Genomic DNA, 20524 nt, shown 5'->3' with positions numbered 1-20524 from the left:
TCCTTGGTCGCTATATAGGTATGTCACACTGACTATAGTGTGTGATACTGGTTTGTACCAAGGGTTAGTAATATATGTAGTGCAGGTCAATGGATCAACTGCAGGCCTTCTAAACAATGTGCCAGGTGATTTCAAATAGGTTTTTAGAGGAACGTCAAAGACACTAAGGTGTTGAATACTGATCATTTTGTTGCCTTTGCTTTGTTAAGAACTACCTTCAGTCTTTGTTAAGCACTAGGCTAGACACAGGACTCAGCTCGAAATACATTATGAGATTCCAGGAGTGAGAAGTGTAGGTGTACATTGAGGACATGTCTTAAGTTCCATGCCGAGGTGGTAGTTGCACTTCTGCTTTTGTCTGCTTACTTGTTCAGGGCCTTTTCCAGGTATTCCTGAATCCATTTAATCTTGGGATCTAGGCATATCTGTTTACCATTCTGCTTCAAACGAGCCCTGCCAAGCATAGAGAAAAAAGGTTATATACACATTACATACAAGATTTTAAAAAACACAAACGAAAAACAACCAACAAATACGTAACAATGTTGTCTGTTATACTGCCAAACTAAGTTTCATATATTGTGTAAACTGCAGTAGATATCCTTTTTTTAACATCTTATGTAAAATGCTGTCTGGACAAATGGTCCCAACTCCTTAACACTTTTGAAATATTTTATATATATATATATATATATATATATATTACCATTGTTACGCTCAAGAACTGCGTTCTTTTAAAATAATATTGGCTGCAGTAGTAAAAAGGGGTCAGGTTATATGTAGGGTTGGTACAAGCACTTACACAATCTGTAAAGAGCAGTTGCTAGTGGACAGGATCTTCAGGTGCTTGATGCTGGTTTTTGAAACATTGCTTTCAAAATATCTGCAGGGACATCGATAAACCAAGCTGACCGGTTTCTCTGTTATTGAAAAGATTAAGAACAAAAATGAAAATGCAAAGTTTAACAACCTCAGAACATTTTATCAAAAATGGTCCAGCTCATATTCAGCTTGTAAGATTGGACTAATTATATTTTACCAGTGAAAAATGAAACTGTTTTTGTTTTAAGATTTACATGAGGCATGGTAGTTAATTATTTGTGCATATAACACATTGTAATTAAATTAAGCTGACGCTAAATTGAAGCTTTAGGATGAAGTCATTTTTATCAAAAATCAGCAGTGTATTTATGTCTGAGCCAACTATGACTATGTTAGTGCACTGGGAGAAGTAGCAAGTCACCTTTCACAAACCTCCATGGTGTTTTTTCACTAGCAATTAAACTTAGGGAATTCTTAGGGGTTTGTCTTTAGCTGTAATTTTCTCATTTACTGCACCCACACAAGATATACTATATTGACTCGAATATAGGCCGCACCCGAAAATAGCCCGAACCCTAAAAGTTTGGTGCTATTTTCACACAGGCAACATTTCGACACGCAGGTCTTTCTCAAGTCTCAAGGCTTGAAAAAGACCTGTGTGTCGAAACGTTGCCTGTGTTAAATAAACTCACCTTACCAGAGGCCCAGAGTGCTGGGCCTCTGCTTCTTTATTTTGGATTTATGTACACAAATTGACATCCATGCTCGCATATACAGACATCCAGAATTATATACATGAAAACATACATACTCCTGTCTGCCCATCCTTTTGTCAACATTTAAGGAAGTACTGCATCTTTTGTTCCCCTGCTAGCACACCATGCAAGCAGCCTCGGTTTCACCTTGGGGTCATGTGACGTAAAGTGACACCATTCCTGTCTCCCTCTGCTGGTTTAAAATTGTTTAGAGAGGGACGTTCGACCTGGACTGAGAAGGGTCCTAGCTAAACAATTTTCAACCGGCACAAAGAGACAGGAACATCTAGAAGGGCCCTGTACCAGTTGCCGCCCCTGTAATTATACCACATTTCAATTCAGTTTTTCAACTTGCAATTTTGACATGTCCAAAATATTGCCCCCATGTACTATCTTTGAAGCTGGCCAATTCATATATGTTTGAAAACTAGACACCCCATGGTATTTCAAATTCTGGTATTTTAATCCTTTCTATGCACTAATTCCACCAGCAGCCTTTGTCTGACTTTGTGGTAGTAATTTATTTTTTGCACACATTCTACTTTTGGTAGCTCCTGGTATAGGTTCTATTGTCTGGGAGTTAAAAAGCCACATTTAGAAAGTGTGCATTTTTTGGAAATTTTACATCTGGTCAGTTTGTCCCCATGTCCTATTTGGGACATCTTTGAACCCAGTCAATTTGATTTGCCCCATCAACTCTTTTACATATATATATAATATATAGAATATATAGAAGCATTATTAAACACCTGACAAGCCAGAAGGCTTGTTTTTTCTCTCAGAAATCTCATGGTGCTGCACCCGAATATAGGCCGCACCCTAAAAGTTAGGTGATTTTTTTAAAGAAAAAAATTTCTTAGGCTTTTGCAGTTGCATTTAGCTTGGACACACAAGCGAATCCTGAGCTGGGGCGAATCTCCTAAGTGACATCTCTAAGTGAGGAGTTACAAGCAAAGAAGGAGAGTATATTCATTACTATTGCAAGGGGGAGCACTGTGTTTGTTTGTGTTGTGTTCAGTGTAAAGTTTTGTTGAAAAAAGAAAAAAAAAAAAGGGTAAGGGCTATTTCAGGTGTGTTGCTAATTAAGTAACCTTCTCTGTGAGTTCTGCTTGGCTTTTGCAGTTGCATTTAGCTTGGACACACAAGCGAATCCTGAGCTGGGGCGAATCTCCTAAGTGACATCTCTAAGTGAGGAGTTACAAGCAAAGAAGGAGTTAAAAAGCAAAAAGGAGTTAAAAAGCAAGAAGGAGGGTAAAGTATAAATCCTTGTGTTTGCATATAATATATTTATATATATTTTGCGCCTTACTGTCTGTTTTTGCCAGTTATTTGAGCTATCCCCATTGCCAAGATGTCCTCCATGTTTGACAATGCGGTCAGGTGTACATCTTGCTCAATGTATGCAATCCTTGAGCAGCGCTTCGAGGGTGCATATTGCTGTGCGAGATGTGTGCGGGTTGCTCATTTGGAAGCACAAATCCTGAGTCTAGAGGAGCAACTGGCAACACTGAGATCTATTGACAACTTGGAGAGGAGTCTGCTGCTCACTGAGCAAGCTCTCTCGCAGGTAGAGGTGGGGGAGGATAGTGGGATGGAGGTACAGGACAGTCAGGCAGCTAGCTGGGTTACAGTTAGAAGGCGGGGTAGGGGGAAAAGCGCCAGGGAGGCTAGTCCTGATCTAGCACACCCCAACAAGTTTGCCCGGTTGGCAGATGAGGGGGATGTTAGTTCAGAGTTAGCAGTACTGCAGCAAGTCACTGCCTCTGACCACCAGATGGGTGTCTGCTCCAGTAAGGAGGGAAGGAGGAGCGCAGGGCAGGCCAGACAGGTGCTGGTAGTGGGGGACTCAATTATTAGGGGGACAGACAGGGCGATCTGTCACAAAGACCGGGATCGCCGAACAGTGTGTTGTCTGCCTGGCGCTCGAGTTCGGCACATCGCGGATCGGGTTGACAGATTACTGGGAGGGGCTGGAGAAGACCCAGCATTCATGGTGCACATTGGCACCAATGACAAAGTGAGAGGGAGGCGGAGTGTCCTTAAAAATGATTTCAGGGACTTAGGTAGCAAGCTTAAGGCAAGGACCTCCAAGGTAGTATTTTCTGAAATATTACCTGTACCACGTGCCACACCAGAGAGGCAGCGGGAGATTAGGGAGCTAAACAAGTGGCTCAGAAGCTGGTGTAGGAAGGAGGGGTTTGGGTTCATGGAGAACTGGGCCGACTTCTCTGTCGGATACAGGCTCTACGGTAGGGACGGGCTGCACCTCAATGGGGAGGGTGCAGCTGTGCTTGGGGAGAAGATGGTCAGAAGGGTGGAGGAGTGTTTAAACTAGGGAAAGGGGGGGAGGGAAACTACAATATAGAAGGGGAAGATAGTGTAGATAGAGATCTGGGGCTTACAAATGTACCTGGGGGTGGAGCGGAGGGAGGGGTTAGAATAGTTAATAGGGATAGGCTTCATAGGGAAAAAAACCATACACCTCTAAATTGTATGCTTACTAATGCCAGAAGTCTGACCAATAAAACTGACGAACTGGAGTTAATAATGTCTGAAGAAAATTATGACATAGTGGGTATAACAGAGACATGGTTGGATGATAGCTATGACTGGGCGGTTAACATACAGGGGTATAGTCTATTCAGGAAGGATCGGAAAAAACGAAAAGGGGGAGGAGTTTGCCTTTATGTAAAGTCCAGCCTAAAGGCCACACTGCGGGAGAATATATGTGAGGGAAATGATAATGTGGAGTCATTATGGGTAGAAATATATGGAAAGAAAAATAATAAAATACTGATCGGGGTTTGCTATAAGCTACCAAATATAATGGAAGCAGCAGAAGATCAATTATTAAAGCAAATAAACAAGGCAGCTAATCACAATGAGGTGGTTATTATGGGGGACTTTAACTATCCCGACATAAACTGGGAAAGCGAGACCTGTGAATCTCATAAAGGAAACCGGTTTCTGACTATAAGTAAGGATAATTATCTGTCCCAAATGGTACAGGACCCGACCAGAGGGGGCGCCCTACTGGACTTAATATTAACCAACAGACCTGACAGAGTAACTAATGTGCAGGTCAGGGGACATCTAGGAAATAGTGATCACAATATGATGCATTATAACTTGTCCTTCAATAAGGGAACTCTTAGAGGAGCCACAAGAACTATGAACTTTAGGAGGGCAAAGTTTGATCAACTAAGAGAAGCCCTTAACACTGTAAATTGGGAAAATGTCCTCAAAAACAAGAGTACAGAAACTCAATGGGAGATTTTTAAGAATATCTTAAATTCTCACTGTGAAAGGTACATACCGTATGGGAATAAAAGAGTCAGGAACAAGAGAAAACCAATGTGGATAAATAAAAATGTAAAGGGGGCAATAAATGGCAAAAAAAAGGCATTTAAGCTACTAAAACAGGAAGGCAGTGAGGAAGCACTAAAAAGCTATCGGGAAAAAAATAAAATATGTAAAAATCAGATAAAAGCAGCAAAATTGGAGACAGAAAGACTCATTGCCAAAGAGAGTAAAACAAACCCCAAAATGTTCTTTAACTATATAAATAGTAAAAAGGTTAAAAATGAAAGCGTTGGCCCCTTAAAAAGTAATGAGGGAGAAGTTATAGATGGGGATCAGGAAAAAGCTAATCTATTAAATATATTCTTCTCTGCTGTATTCACAGAGGAAAATGAAATGCCAGGTAATATACAGCAGGATGAGATAAATGCCTCAGTACATGTCGCCTGTCTAACGCAGGAAGAAGTGCAGTGCCGCCTAAAAAAAATCAAAATAGACAAATCACCAGGTCCAGATGGCATTCACCCCCGCGTTCTAAGGGAGTTAAGTAATGTAATAGACAGACCCCTATTTCTAATATTCAAGGACTCTATAGTGACAGGGTCTGTTCCCCAGGACTGGCGCATAGCAAATGTTGTGCCAATATTCAAAAAGGGGACAAAAAGTGACCCGGGGAATTATAGGCCTGTTAGTTTAACTTCTGTTGTGTGTAAACTGTTTGAGGGTTTCCTAAGAGATGCTATTTTGGAGTATCTCAATGAAAATAAATGTATGACTCCATATCAGCATGGGTTTACAAGGGATCGGTCCTGTCAAACTAACCTGATCAGCTTTTATGAGGAGGTGAGCTCAAGACTGGATCGGGGTGAATCGCTGGATGTCGTATATCTTGATTTTTCCAAAGCATTTGATACGGTGCCACATAAAAGGCTGGTACATAAAATGAGAATGCTTGGGCTGGGGGAGAATGTGTGTATGTGGGTAAGTAACTGGCTCAGTGATAGGAAACAGAGGGTGGTTATTAATGGTACATACTCTGAGTGGGTGACTGTTGCTAGTGGGGTACCACAGGGGTCAGTTTTGGGTCCTATTCTTTTTAATATATTTATTAATGACCTTGTAGAGGGATTGCATAGTAAAGTATCAATCTTTGCAGACGATACTAAGCTCTGTAACGTGGTTAACACAATAGAGGACAGCGCACGATTACAAATGGATCTGCATAGGTTGGAGGCTTGGGCTGGGATGTGGCAGATGAGGTTCAACACAGATAAATGTAAGGTTATGCACATGGGGAAGAAAAATCCAGGCTGGGAATATGTATTAAATGGGAAAACACTGGGGACGACTGACATGGAAAAGGACTTAGGAGTTTTAGTTAACAGTAAATTTACCTGTAGCGACCAGTGTCAGGCAGCTGCTGCTAAGGCAAATAAAATCATGGGGTGCATCAAAAGGGGCATAGATGCCCACGACAAGGAAATAATTCTACCACTGTACAAGTCACTAGTCAGACCACACATGGAATACTGTGTACAGTACTGGGCACCAGTGTACAAGAAAGATATAGTGGAGCTGGAGCGGGTTCAAAGACGGGCAACCAGAGTAATAAGGGGAATGGGAGGACTACAGTACCCAGAAAGATTATCAGAATTGGGGTTATTTAGTTTGGAAAAAAGACGGCTTAGGGGGGACTTAATAACTATGTATAAATATATAAGGGGGCAGTACAGAGATCACTCCCAGGACCTATTTATACCCAGGACTGTATCTATAACAAGGGGACATCCTCTACGGCTGGAGGAAAGAAGGTTTCTACACCAGCACAGACGGGGGTTCTTTACAGTAAGAGCGGTGAGATTATGGAACTCTCTGCCAGAGGAAGTGGTGATGGTAAACTCAATAAAAGAGTTCAAACGGAGCCTGGACGTGTTTCTTGAAAGCAATAATATTACAAGTTATGGATATTAGATTAATAGGGACAGAACGTTGATCCAGGGATTTATTCTGATTGCCATATTTGGAGTCGGGAAGGAATTTTCCCCCTGGTATGGGGCAATTGGCATCTGCTTCATAAGGGTTTTTTGCCTTCCTCTGGATCAACACAGTAGGGACACAATATGTATATAGGTTGAACTTGATGGACTTTGGTCTTTTTTCAACCTTATGAACTATGTTACTATGTTACTATGTTAGGAAAAAAAAAACCACTTAGTGGAACAGATATGCTGCCACTCTGCCCCGTGAGTTATGTTGCCACTCTATCCCCGCCTGAGATATGCACTCTGCCCCAGAGATATGCTGCCACTCTATCCCCCCCTGAGATATGCTGCCACTCTGCCCCCAAGAGGTCCCCCCCCAGACTTACCGGTGCAAACTCCCCAGGGTCTTACAGGGCCGGCGGGGGACAGCTACGCAGTACGCGTATTAAACTTCCGGTGCTGGCACTTCCGCTGTGGGAAGTGCCGGCAAGGAAGATTGTTAGCGTACATCGCTCAGATGTTCACCAACCTCTCGCTGCCGGCACGTCTGCAAGATGTGCTTTAACAATCTCCCCTGCCAGGACTCCCCCCGTGGGAATTCCCGGCAAGGGAGATTGTTAAAGCACATCGTGCAGATGTGCCGGCAGCGGGGACTATTTACGCTCATCGCCGCTGCCGGTGAACGTCTGCGCGATGCGCTTAGACAACCTCCCGTGCCGGCACTCCACCCATTGAAAGTGCTGGCAGGGAAGGCTGTCTCGGCGTATCGGAGAGTAGGATGCAGGTCCCCTGCACTGCTGCGGGGGATCTGGATCCTAACCCCGCTGCCTGCCCGGTGCCCGGGACTGCATGTGCCGGGCGTCGGGCGCTAGACCCCGAATATAGGCCGCACTTTTTTCCCCACTTTAAGTCCTTAAAGTGGAGGAAAAAAGTGCGGCCTATATTCGAGCCAATACGGTATATAGGAACTGGATGGTTCCCTTAAAGGTGACATCAGTGAGGAATTATTGTTACATGTTACATTTTTTTACATTTATTTTACTAATCACATTGTGATTTGTAAGCTGGACTCCTTTGACTTAGATGGTTGAATGCATTACCTGTATTCAACCTGCAGGGGGAGCTCAGAGTTCTCAGGAGGGTCTGGAGGGTCTTGAGAACTTGTTTATTTTTTAATAGATGCCGTCATTTTAGGCAAAGTCTCTCGCTATGGCGTTTATGACCACTCTCCAGAAAGGTCACAGTGCGCCCTGGGGTGGGTTTCCGGTGTCCCTGAGTGCCTAGATATGTATTGTTTTAGTGTTTCTTTAATATAGGGGGTTGGGTGGCGAGTGTTAGGTCTTTTTTCCTTTGCATGAAGTGCATATTAAGCATTAACAGGGTGGGCTATGATACAGAGGAGTCCTGGGTCTTATGTTGATATTGACATGTGTATGTGACTTTGTGACCTGATTTTATAAAACAGATTATGTTTAAATTAACGTTTTTATAATACATTTTTGATATTACTATATACTAGGTAAACCACATTTGTACTTGCACTCAACAGCAGAAACACGACTGTTGTGCTGGGTGATATGGGAAACCAGATGGTTCTAATTTCGTGCATGGGTTCCCCTCTACTGCAGCAGGGGTATTTAGAAATATATCTTTCTGTAGCCCCAGGTTAAAATCCATTATATGTACTGGAATAACAACACTGTTAAGTGCTTGTTTATCTGCTCTCTTATCTTACTCACACCCCGTTACAATCAGTTAAGTTTCTCTTCATGATAATCTCACTGAAAGTTATTGGAATCATATATCCCATCTAGCTCACCCCCCGGTAAAAAGAAAAGACATGCTTTCCCATTGTCCTTTGCAATTGAAATGTCTACCTACTCAAACTGTGTATAAAAGAGTAATTACAGGCATTGCATTATGCACAATTTCTTTTAAAATATTTCCTGCCACAGCCTTTCCCTCGTACTGCCATATTGGCATAGAAGGTAATACAATTTCCCTTGCGTATCAGTAAACCAATTTGTATTACAAATATAACTGTTTAGCAATTTTTTGTATTTTTCTATTTGAAGAATGGTACTTTACAAAAACACGTTGTTAGACCACAAGAATATTTGGATCGGCATAATTTTGTATAGGCATAGGTTATTTATTCCATTCTGCTAAATAAACCTTCCAAAATGAATTATCCAATACCAACAGAATAATGTGTTTAGCATTAGTCCATATCTGGTCAGGGGAAAAAAGTATATAGGGGAATGTCTGAACAAGGTCTACAGTATAAAATCTACTGTTTTGGTATATGATTTACTGTTTTCCACTAAACTCATACTAAAGATTTGAAGTTCTGCAGATTAAACAGTATGTGACAATATAAAAAAATGTCCAGTTCTTCGAGCCATTTCGAAATCTAGGTCTCTGCTAGAGAACGGAAACCCCCCTTTTCCCTGCTCCCATGGTATGTCTCTTCAGCAGAAGTTTCACTGAACTCTTTTATACCAGTTGAATATCTAATCTGTTACATTAAACATTACTGGAATTTGGAAAGAAAGTCGCTTTTATTATCCATTACGATTTTCTGAAATGTCATTCTATCCAAGAATATTCATAATTCAATATATATAAAAAAAAATAGGCTTTACAGATGTGGAAACATTTTTAGACTTCACTGAAGTTTTAACTTATAACCAAGCTACAACGAGGGGGATGGGGAGATTCCAAACCCCTGCTCTTTGCCCTGGTGGAATCTTCACCCAACCTTAACACTCCATCTACTACAAGAATGCAGGGTCTTCCCATCATTTACAAGTCTGCTAAACCATCAAACCTTAAGTGCAAAGATGAGCCAGTCTTCAATGTTTTGTAAAAATGCTGAGGGATATGTAAAAAGCTCAGTCATTTTTTTCTGTAGGCACTCTAAATGAAGAGGAGTCGTGAAATGCAGAGTCCCGTTTTTTTAAAAGTTAATGCCATATTTTGCAATTTTTCATGTTATACCTCAACAATAAAATAAACATCTAAAACAAGACAGGGAGGCAATTGGTATGTGGTCTTAAAGACCTATACAAAAATGGAGTTTAAGAGAATTGAACTGCACACACAGCTACATAGGACGTCTCAAATTCGAAAGAAGCAATACATTTAAAACCCTTTGAGGCATTTCCACTACCCCAAGTGACAGATTTTCTTAGGAGGACCATAACATATTTATAATAACTTCTTTATATCAAAACAAATCAGAACATGGGAGCGTTTAAATTATCAAATGGTTAGTATGGGGAGAACTACTGTTGTCTGCTTCTTACTGTGGATGCTTTGTTTACAAAGCTTTTATCCTCCCTACAATATCCTTTCTTCTACACTCCTAGGACATAGACCTTTTATCTATTTTCCTATTACCACCTTACCTGTATTTTTTTAAGCCCTGGTTAGCTTGTAAAACAGAATAGCTCAATAAAAAACACTGATCTGTTTGCTGGGCCATTAGATAGGTGTTAAACACAGCAAATAAAAAATAGAATATAATATGACAGCAGATAAGAACCAGTCAGCCCATTCCGTCCGCCCTATTTTCCTAACATGGACTAGTCTTAGATTCAGAATAGCTTTATGACTGTCCCATGCATGTTTAAATTATTTCACTTTATCAGCCTCTATCACTTGTGATAGGAAGCTTTTGCAATTATCTACCACCCGCTCAGTTAAAGCAAACCTTATTGAATTACATCTAAACCTCTCACCCTCTAGTTTGAGATTATGATCTATTGTTCTAACTTTTCTACTCATTTGAAATATGACTTCCTGACCACTGCTACATTCTAGTGTAACATAACATACATAACAGTGTACATTTTGTGATTAGGGGAGAGGTCATAGATCTGCAAGGGCTCTCTTCTCCTTCTTCACGGTAACGACTGCCGGGGGAGGTAAGTTGTCCCCTTGGCTGCCATTATTTAAAGATTTTGTGATACTATCCAACACTTTTTTACTTGTTTCACTTGCAGTTCCATATGGTGTTCTGCCATATGTGATATGGCACACGATATTACTGGATATTACTGGTTCGCCATACTTGACAGTATACTGTGTCTCCTTCAGATTACAATAGTACTGAAAACCCCATTGTTTTGTATGTCCAAAATCAATAAACATTTAATCATTCTTTTGTTATCAAAAAATGGATTAAGAAAGGCATTAGTTCGTTAAACTAATGTTTAGATCTGTAAAACGGTGCTTTTCATTAACCTGGCTCTCCCAACAACAAAAAGAACAAAAACACAAAAAGCCTACTTGACCTATAGTAACAGTGAGCAAAAATCACACTGAAAAAATGGTGTTTTACCTACTTACCTAAATGTAGCTACATGCAGCATTAGGATAATTTCTACTAATAGTAGTGAATATCCAACCCCTTCTACGGGTTTGCAATGACAACTCACCTGTTCAGCATTAACCAGAAAAAATAAACAAAGTTCCCTGTAGTATGTATTTGCAATTAGTGGAGTTCTAATCATAATGTTTTATACCATTAAATCATAGTGTTAACATTCATCACTCAAACAAAACGTTATATATTCTAAAGGCACTATAGTCATTTGTGCTCTTAAGTCCTATAGGCGATAAAACCTTAACACGTGTATCTTTTAGCAGACCAATAATTAGAAAGTCACGTAAGATAAAAGAGAGATCCATGTAAATTATGTGCTTCTGTGTTGTGGTCTGTGAATGATACTTATCTGGTGGTGTGTGAATGATCTGAGGGGTATAACAATATAATATAATTATAATATATATAGGTTATCACCAAATAAACGGGGCCCTAGGCAAGGTAACAAATTGAGGTCCCCCTCCCGAATGCTTTACATGCAAAAAATATTTAAGCATGGCCAGGCCTCCCAAAGCTCCTCAGGCTCTGGGTAGACACCTTGGTTGCCTCCTGCACGTATTTTAAGACTCTAAAGGCATACCCCAATTAGTGAGTGCAGATGCAGTGCATTAATTAGGAATCTCATTAGGAAATATTATTTTTAAGTATTAAATGCAGTGCAGTATCCAGTAATGTTATTTAGCACTGAAGAAAAGTTAATTTTTTTTATTTCCTTCCAATAAACATCTTATTTGCAGACTTGTAGGTAACCATTATAGACAGGTATGATATATCAGGTGATTTTCTTTGGCCATTATTTCTTAGGAATAAAGTCCTGTTTTCCTATGGAAGTTCATTCCTGCTTTTCATTTTTTAGTCAGGGGTTACTTCAAGATATACTAATATGACAAGGAGTTTGTGAGTTTGTCTAAATAAATTGGGTTGAGATAAGAGAGCTAATACACATACGCAACAAATATGTCGCTAGTTTAAACATTTCATAAAAAAAAACAAGAAGTATGTTGTTTGAAGCAGAAAAAAACACCATTGAATTCGAATACTTGTAATAAAAATGTTAAATGCCATGTAAACCTACATTTTTGATACAATTACAAAAAGCTACATTTTACATTATCTCAATATCAATTTATTTCTGGAAATTAAGCATAATGTACTATACAAATGATTTTATGTTACATAGGTTATAAATCTGTCTGCCCCAAAAACGTGTCATTTTCTTTAATAGCATGAGTAGAATGTGCATTTTTGTGCATGTGTATGTTTTGTCTGGGCTTATCTATATATGGGTTATAGACATACAGACACCCACATATGATTTTTTTTTTCCAAAATTGGTCTTAAGCTTCAGAACAAAGGTATATAAAAGTGGGGCATTGAGTATATGAAAATATAAAGAAAAAAACTTAGGGAGGGCAATATGGTAGCATATAGTTACATATAGACAAAGGTCTGGAGCGGATTTCGTATTTTATTCAATAAATGTATCTGATGCCTGAATGCCTACTGAGATGTAACTAAAATACAACCCCCATGGTGGCCAGTTTAACCGCTTTCTCTGATTAGAATACATACAGGTTTAGGAAACATTAAGAGTTGGTATGTAGTCTGCCCACCTCCACAATTACTAGGCTACCTATTGTGACCGTTATCGAGTTCCAGGAAGCAATGTACCCCAAAAAAACTTAAAACAACCATTTCACGGTTAATAACGGGTTAATAAAATAGAGGGAACGTTTTCTGAGCCATTTGTGGCAAGCCCTAATGTTTTACAACAGTGGTTATTAGCATAAAAAAATATTATGGTACGCTTTTTGAGAATGTTTGTCATCAAAGCAAATGCTTACAACATTTTGTTTATATCTATGTAGTGACAATGCAAATAAATGAAATTCATAATTGAGAGCTATATGTTTCATGTGTTGCGCTTTATAGTTAGCAACTTATGTTCTAGTTTATGAGAAATGCAGAATACATAAGGTAAGTACTATGTTTTCACGATCTTTGAATTGGCTGGAAAACCTAGGTAAAAAATGTGCTACCATATTAGCAGCTGCTTAATGCCCTTTTGTTAGGGTGACCACATTAGCCACGTTTTCAGGGATACATATAATTTGTAAAGTGTTGCCCTGCCGAAAATAAAATCATTCATTTGAATTTTATATTGACATTCATTAATAAGTCTGGCTTGGTGTAGAAAATTTACTCTTTAATTTTAATTGTATATTGACATTCATCAATATGTCTCGCTTGATGTTGCGACCTACGTACAGGCTAGTTGGAAAGCAGTAAATGGGTAAATGTTTTTGTATAAGGCAGAGACAGCCATGGACGTATTTACCCATTTAACCCATTTATACACGTCACACGTTCCACGCGTGGAGCTGTGATATATATTTGGTAGATTACATGGGTTCTTCGGTAAATAAATAGAAGCGGCTGACTCCCTTGGACATTGGAGACAGTCCCACACCCTCCTATGCTGGTGTATTGGTGCCTTTACTCAGCTATGCTAATTGTGTATTCGTTTTTCTTTTTTCATGGAGATGTCCAGCAAATGGTTATCTGAGGCAATCAAATTGGCATTTTAAACACCCACAAACAAATCTTTGTGTTAAAACACACTCCTCCTTACTAACAGAAGAGTTAGGGTGGAGAGGGTCTTCTGAATGCCATTGTAAATCAAGCTATTCACTTGGATGATACAGGTACACACTTGCAAGTGATTGTTTTTTTAAGGAAATTACAGGTGTCCATCAACCTCTGTCGTCCAATTTCTGAATACTTGTTACAATCAGAGCCCAGGTTCATGTAAAGCCTGAATCCTAATATCTAGTAAATTCTCCAATGAATGGGTGTAAGGAAAATATAGCTAGTTACTATGTGTCCCTCAATAATGTATTTCAGAAATGTGGGCATGATAGCACATGGAGCCATTATAAGTAGAGAGGACGTAAATAACTAAGTTTAAACAACATTTTGCTTAAAAAGTGTTAATAATGATGATGGCATCCCATTCTATCATTTGATCATTTCCCTGGCGTTGAATTGCAGTATAAAGGCTCTGATTATTTTGTGTCTATAAGCAATGAGAAATAGGTGTATTTCTTTTTAGGAAAGAAATCTGCAATATACATTTAGGTATGCACACGTAATGCAGAACTTGTATAACAGGTATAGCACTCCATTAATTATTATAATATTCCGTATAATATTCAATATAATTTAACTTGCAAATATTTCGGAATAACGATTACTCTAACGTAACTTTAGTGAATCTTGAAAGTTGTTATTGAACCCTTAGTACAATAATACAATCTATTTTCCATCATTGATTGATCACATCGTGCCATATAGCTTTGAATGCAATAATAGGCATTAGTGACATACTTAAAAATAAACAAAGAGCCTGCATCTTAACAATAGCATCAATTCAAAATGAAGTAACATAACCTCATTTAAAGACCATCATCTGCAAAACCAATATTGTGTTAAAAACCATCCTTGATAACAATACTTACTTTAATTCAAGTAGATTATAATGTTATAATAACGGCATTTAAACCAAGATTAGGGGGAAAAATCACTTTATATATGATACAGCGACATTAGAGGTAACAGTGTTCAATTAGAATTGCTATGATGTAGCAAATGACACAATAGCAAATATTCAACGCGCAAGGCAGATTTTAAGTACACTTCCCATGTACACTACGCGACTCAGGAGAGATCTGAGAGGAAATGGGCTTTGGACCTAGAAAGCTTTTTCATTTTTTTACTCCAGTGACGAAAAAAAACGGATTGAATTACGGTAATAAAACCCTGCCACATTCCGCTATACTCTTGACATACAAGCAAATAAAAGCTCAGCGTCTATCGCTTTCGCACATCGTCTCTTACAATACGAGATTCCGTAAAATACATGTAATGCAGAATTCAGGCATTAGTATATTCATCACAGATAACTCTATATGTGGTTTACACACCGCGGTGTGTAAGAAAGCAGTCTTGTGCCAGCAGAAAGAACAAATCATAATGCACAAATCATATTACAAAAATCACTCCAAGCGCGGGACGGGCATAAATTACTCAAACTTTGTTACAGTGCATACTGAACATACACACCCGAAACTACTATACTACGATTGAATATAGATTATCCCAATAGCTCAAATCAGCTACACGTCAAGCGTCAAACAGATTTTACATTATGATGTCATCATATTAATGATGATGAGGTTGTTTTTTTCGTCAGCGTACTTAAAACGAGTTCATAAAAAATGTTTTGCAATATGAAAATGTTTAGATATGGACACTAACCACTACTCTTAGAGCACATGCTTTGTAACGCATTCACACAAACCATACCGCACACACTGGTAAATCAAAAAATCAAAGAATATAAAAGTCAGAGTAGCGCTGCATTCCCACATTTCTATGCTTTTCCGCCTGTAGCCCTGCACCTACAAACCTTGTTTGCATTCATGCGCTTTCTGCTATATCTCTTATGTTTTATTTACCTTCAGAGTAGCATACAGTACTCAACAAAAGTGTGAGCAGAGCGAGAGTCCTTGCGTCCATAGTGTTTTAATCCGGAGCTGCGTCTAGTACACGAAAGAATCCGAAAATGAACTGAGCAGTGTGTGTGGAAGAGCCTAGAAGTGCAGGGCTTTTTGGGGGTGGGGTAAAACCACTGGCGATTTATCACTGCTCGCATGTTATTACATCCTTCCTCTATTAAAATAGTTGGATGTATACCAACACAGCTCAGTTTAAGAATAGGTAATTGTCTTTTAATAACAAAGAATATCAGCTAAAGTATGGGCTTTACATTTTGATGCTATTTAGTTTGTCATAGATGTTTTTGGATTTATGGTGTAGTAGCTTAGTAGTAGTAGTTTAGTTTTAGGATATCTATCTGCTACTAATTTTCAAAATCTGGACACTAATTTTGGGAAGATTTTTCTCTAGTCTCCTAATCCCTGGTTTTGGGTAGAGTGCGAAGAGGCTCTGTTTTGGAAAGGTTTAGAAAACTGAGCAAAGAATGTAACAGGATTGGTGTAAAGTACCTAGGATATTATTTGTAATTTGATGGTACACCGATCAGCCATAACATTATGACTGCTTGCCTAATATTGTTAAGGTCCCGCTTGTGCCGCCAAAACAGCCCTGACGGACTCCACCAAGGCACGGACTCCACTAGACCTCTGAAGGTGTGCTGTGGTTTCTGGCACCAAGATGTTAGCAGCAGATCATTTAAGTCCTATACGTTGTGAGGTGGGGCCTCCATGGATAGGACTTGTTTGTCCTGCACATCCCACAGATAATTGATTGGATTGAGATCTAGGGAATTTGAAGGCCAAATCAACACCCTGAACTCAATGTTGTGTTTCTCAAACCATTCCTGAACCATTTTTGCTCTGTGGCAGGTCGCATAATCCTGCTTAGTTAGGTGGTGCTTGTCAAAGTAACATCCACATGAATGGCAGGACCCATGGTTTCCCAGCAGAACATTACCCAAAGCACCACACTGCCTCCTTTGGTTTGCCTGCTTCTCATAGTGCATCCTGGTGCTATGTTTTCTCCAGGTAAGCGACGCACATGCACCAGGCCATCCATGTGATGTAAAAGAAAATGGTATTCATAAGACCAGGCCACCTTCTTCCATTGCTCCGTTTTATGGCTGATCAGTGTATATCAAAACCGGTGTAAGTTGAATAAGCCTAGGATCAGGGGTGATTAAGGAGGCCCTCCCAGGACCAAGCCTAGGGTCACTAATGTGTGGGTGCAATTTTTTTTATGGAGTCCCCAGGTGTGTGTGGCTATACCCCCCCTTAACAAACATAGGAACTCTAACCACACCCATTTTATATGGCGATCACTCCACCTTTGCCCCTCCCGATTTCACCACATACCATGTCTTGCCGCAGCAATCAGGTTGCAGTCATAGGACTTGCTGCAGCAGGCAGGTTACATCCAAACGATTTGCCCAGCATCTAGACTGTACTCATAGGGCTTCCCCAGCACCCAAATTGCACAGATAGGGCTTGCCTCAGCACACAGATTACATCCACAGCACTTGCTCACCCAGGTTGCATCCACAGCAGTGTCATGTCCAGATTTCATATTCGGGGGGGGGGGGGGGGCATGGGAGGACAGAGACCAATGTGGGTGGGTGGGGTCGGGCAATTATAAAAGCTACATATACTATATATATATATATATATATATATATATATATACACACACACCGTATTTGCTCGATTATAAGACGACCCTGATTATAAGACGACCCCCCAAAATCTGAATATTAATTTATGAAAAAAAGAAAAAGCCTGACTATAAGACAACCCTATAGGAAAAAAGTTTTACCAGTAAATGTTAATTCATGTAAACTATGTGAACAATATTTTTTTAATAAAAGCTATGATTGAGAAAAATATTTTGTTTTTATTTTCTTTTTTTTTTCAACCTGCCACCCCCAGTTATGCACATCTGCCCCCTGGCTTGCCACTCTGCCCCAGAAATGCCTTATACCCCCTATATGCCACTTTGCCCCATGATATTCCTTTTAACCGTCTAAATGCCACTGTGCCCCATGATATGCCTTTTGACCCTCTAAATGCCACTGTGCCCCATGATATGCCTTTTGACCCCCTATGTGCCACTCTGGCATTTAGAGGGTTAAAAGGCATATTATGGGGCAGTGGCATATAGGGAGGTATAAGGCATTTCAGGTGGCAGAGTGGCATATAGGGAGGTATAAGGCATTTCAGGAGGCAGAGTGGTGTATAGGGAGGTATAAGGCATTTCTGGAGGCAGAGTGGCATTAAGTGGGTTAAAAGGTATTTCACAGAGCACTCTGCCAGAAATGCCTTATGCCCTCCATTTAACACTCCCTCCCCCCTCCCTCCCCCTCCCTCCCTCCTCCAAACTTACCGGATTTTCTGAGTCCCCGGTGCGTAGTCCAGGCAGCGTGTAGAGCTCTACGCAATTCACGTAGACAACTTCCGCTTCAGCCGGGAGGAAGTGCGGCTAGCGGCGGGGGTTGTCTGTGTCCATCGCGCAGACCTTCCCCGGCTGTCAGAGATCACGGGGACTCAGAAGTACCGGTAAGTCTGTGTGTGTGGGGGACAGGAGGATCCAAGTCTCCTGTATCGCTGCGGGGGATCTGGATCTTAGTCTCATAGTCAGACCTAGTTAAGGTCTGATTATAAGACAACCCCGATTATAGGACGAGAGGTATTTTTCAGAGCATTTGATCTGGAAAAAACCTTGTCTTATAATCGAGCAAATACGGTATATATTAGTATTTCATAAAAGTGAGTACACCACTCACATTTTTGTAAATATTTTTTATATCTTTTCATGTGAAAACACTGAAGAAATGACACTCTGCTACAATGTAAAGTACTGAGTGTACAGCCTGTATAACTTGGCAATCTTCTTATAGCCTAGGCCATCTTTATGTAGAGCAACAATTTTTTCTTTGAGATTTTTTCTTTGCCATGAGGTGCTATGTTGAACTTCCAGTGACCAGTGTGAGAGAGTGTGACCGCGATAACACCATATTTAACACGACTGCTCCCCATTCACACCTGAGATCTTGTAACACTAATGAGTCACATGACACGGGGAAGGAAAATGGCTAATTTGGCCCAATTTGGACATTTCCACTTAGGGCTGTACTCACTTTTGTTGCCAAGGTTTAGACATTAATGGCTGTGTGTTGAGTTATTTTGAGGGGACAGCAAATTTACACTGTTATACAGGCTGTACACTGAGTACTTTTAACCCCTATGTGCCACACTGCCTCCCTGATATGCCTTATACCCCTTTATATGCCACTGCACCCTTCATATGCCCTCAGATATGCCCTTCTACCCCCCCAAATATGCCACTGTGCCCACCCTGAAATTCCTTATAACCCCCTGATATGCCACTCTGCTCCCCTGATATGCCTTATACCTCCTCCTGCGGCGGATCTTCCTCTCTGGCAGCCAGCGAACGTTGCGCAATGCACGCAGACCACCTGCACTATGCTGGCCGATACTTCCGTCGGGGCTTCTATGGTGGAGCACCGGAAGGTCACATCACGCTGGTGCTCCATCATAGAAGCCCTGGCGGAAGTGGAGGACAGTAGTGGAGATTGTCTGCGTGCATCTAACAGACACCCTCCACTGGCTGTCACAAAGGAGGATCCGGGTCCCCTGCAGTGCTGCGTGGGATCTGGATCTATTTGAGGTCGGATTATAAAACAAGGGGTATTTTTCAGAGCATTTGCTCTGAACAAAACCCTCATCTTATAATCGATAAAATCGATTCAACTAATCGATAATGAAATATATATAAAAAATATTTTTATGAGCAAGTCCTAAAATTAGCTCTTTATTTTCTCACATGGAAAGAGTTAAAATACTGGCATGTTAAAATGCCCATGGGGTGTCTACTTTTAAAAAATGAATGATTTGATGGGGTAAACAATTCATTTACACAATCATTTATTCTCTCACTCTTTCACACAAATCATTTACACATATTCATTAACCCCTTCAGTCCCCTATAGAAGTACCGGTACATCCATACAACGCATCTCAAGAAACCCCTATGGATGTACCGGTATGTCTTGACCTTCTTTCAGCGGCAGGGACACATCCGGCTACATCCAGCTGCTCACATGCTGAAACACAAATCAGCACAAAAAAACCCCCCAAAAAAGTGTTAGTGATTTTTTTTTTAACAATAAAAAAAATCACTAAAATAATACAATAAATAATATTAAAAAAAACAATAAAGTGAGCTAAGTGATGTCATTGTAACATCACTGGCATTAATAACATGTTCAAGAGGTCCCCAAGAGGACCTCTAACCATACTGCACTGATAATTTTTAAAAGAAAGCTCTATCTCTCCTTGAAAAAACAATATATGGTTTACATGGGTATTCGCAGGAAAGGAGAATAATCGCTGAACCGACATACCGCAAAAAACCCTGCGACCCTCTCACACATCCAGACAATTCATCCACACATTCATTCATTCTCTCATTTACAAAATTAATCCACACATTAACTCATTCATTCGCTCACTCATTCACACAATGCATCCACACATTAACTCATTCTTTCACTCTGTCACAGTGGTGTAAGCAGGGGGGGGCAGAGGGGGCCATGTTTTTTTTTTTGCAGCCAGGAGGAAGCACTAGATGCGGAGGAGAGAGAGGGGCGCCAAGAGGTCGCTCAAGTTTTTAGCAACCGCTCGGCACATCTCACTCTCCTC

General features: G+C 40.2%; 1 protein-coding gene across 1 annotated transcript in view; it reads right to left on the bottom strand.

The window, feature by feature from the left end:
* Window positions 1-362: 362 nt before the first annotated feature.
* LOC149280586 (stromal cell-derived factor 1-like) overlaps window positions 363-20524 on the bottom strand; it is a 35937-nt gene continuing 15775 nt past the window's right edge. Inside the window, exons 2-3 of the mRNA XM_089500349.1 lie at window positions 803-920; window positions 363-453 (exon numbers count right to left, since the gene is read on the bottom strand). Coding sequence (XP_089356475.1) covers window positions 363-453; window positions 803-920 — 209 coding nt within the window. The remainder of the gene's footprint in view (window positions 454-802; window positions 921-20524) is intronic.

The sequence above is a fragment of the Sceloporus occidentalis genome, unplaced genomic scaffold (genome assembly GCF_023333645.1).
Source record: "Sceloporus occidentalis isolate IW3139 unplaced genomic scaffold, rSceOcc1.0.p SCAF_152, whole genome shotgun sequence".
NCBI classification, from domain to species: domain Eukaryota; kingdom Metazoa; phylum Chordata; class Lepidosauria; order Squamata; family Phrynosomatidae; genus Sceloporus; species Sceloporus occidentalis.
The sequence above is the reverse complement of the archived record's forward strand: the minus strand, read 5'-3'. Positions and strand labels throughout refer to the sequence as shown.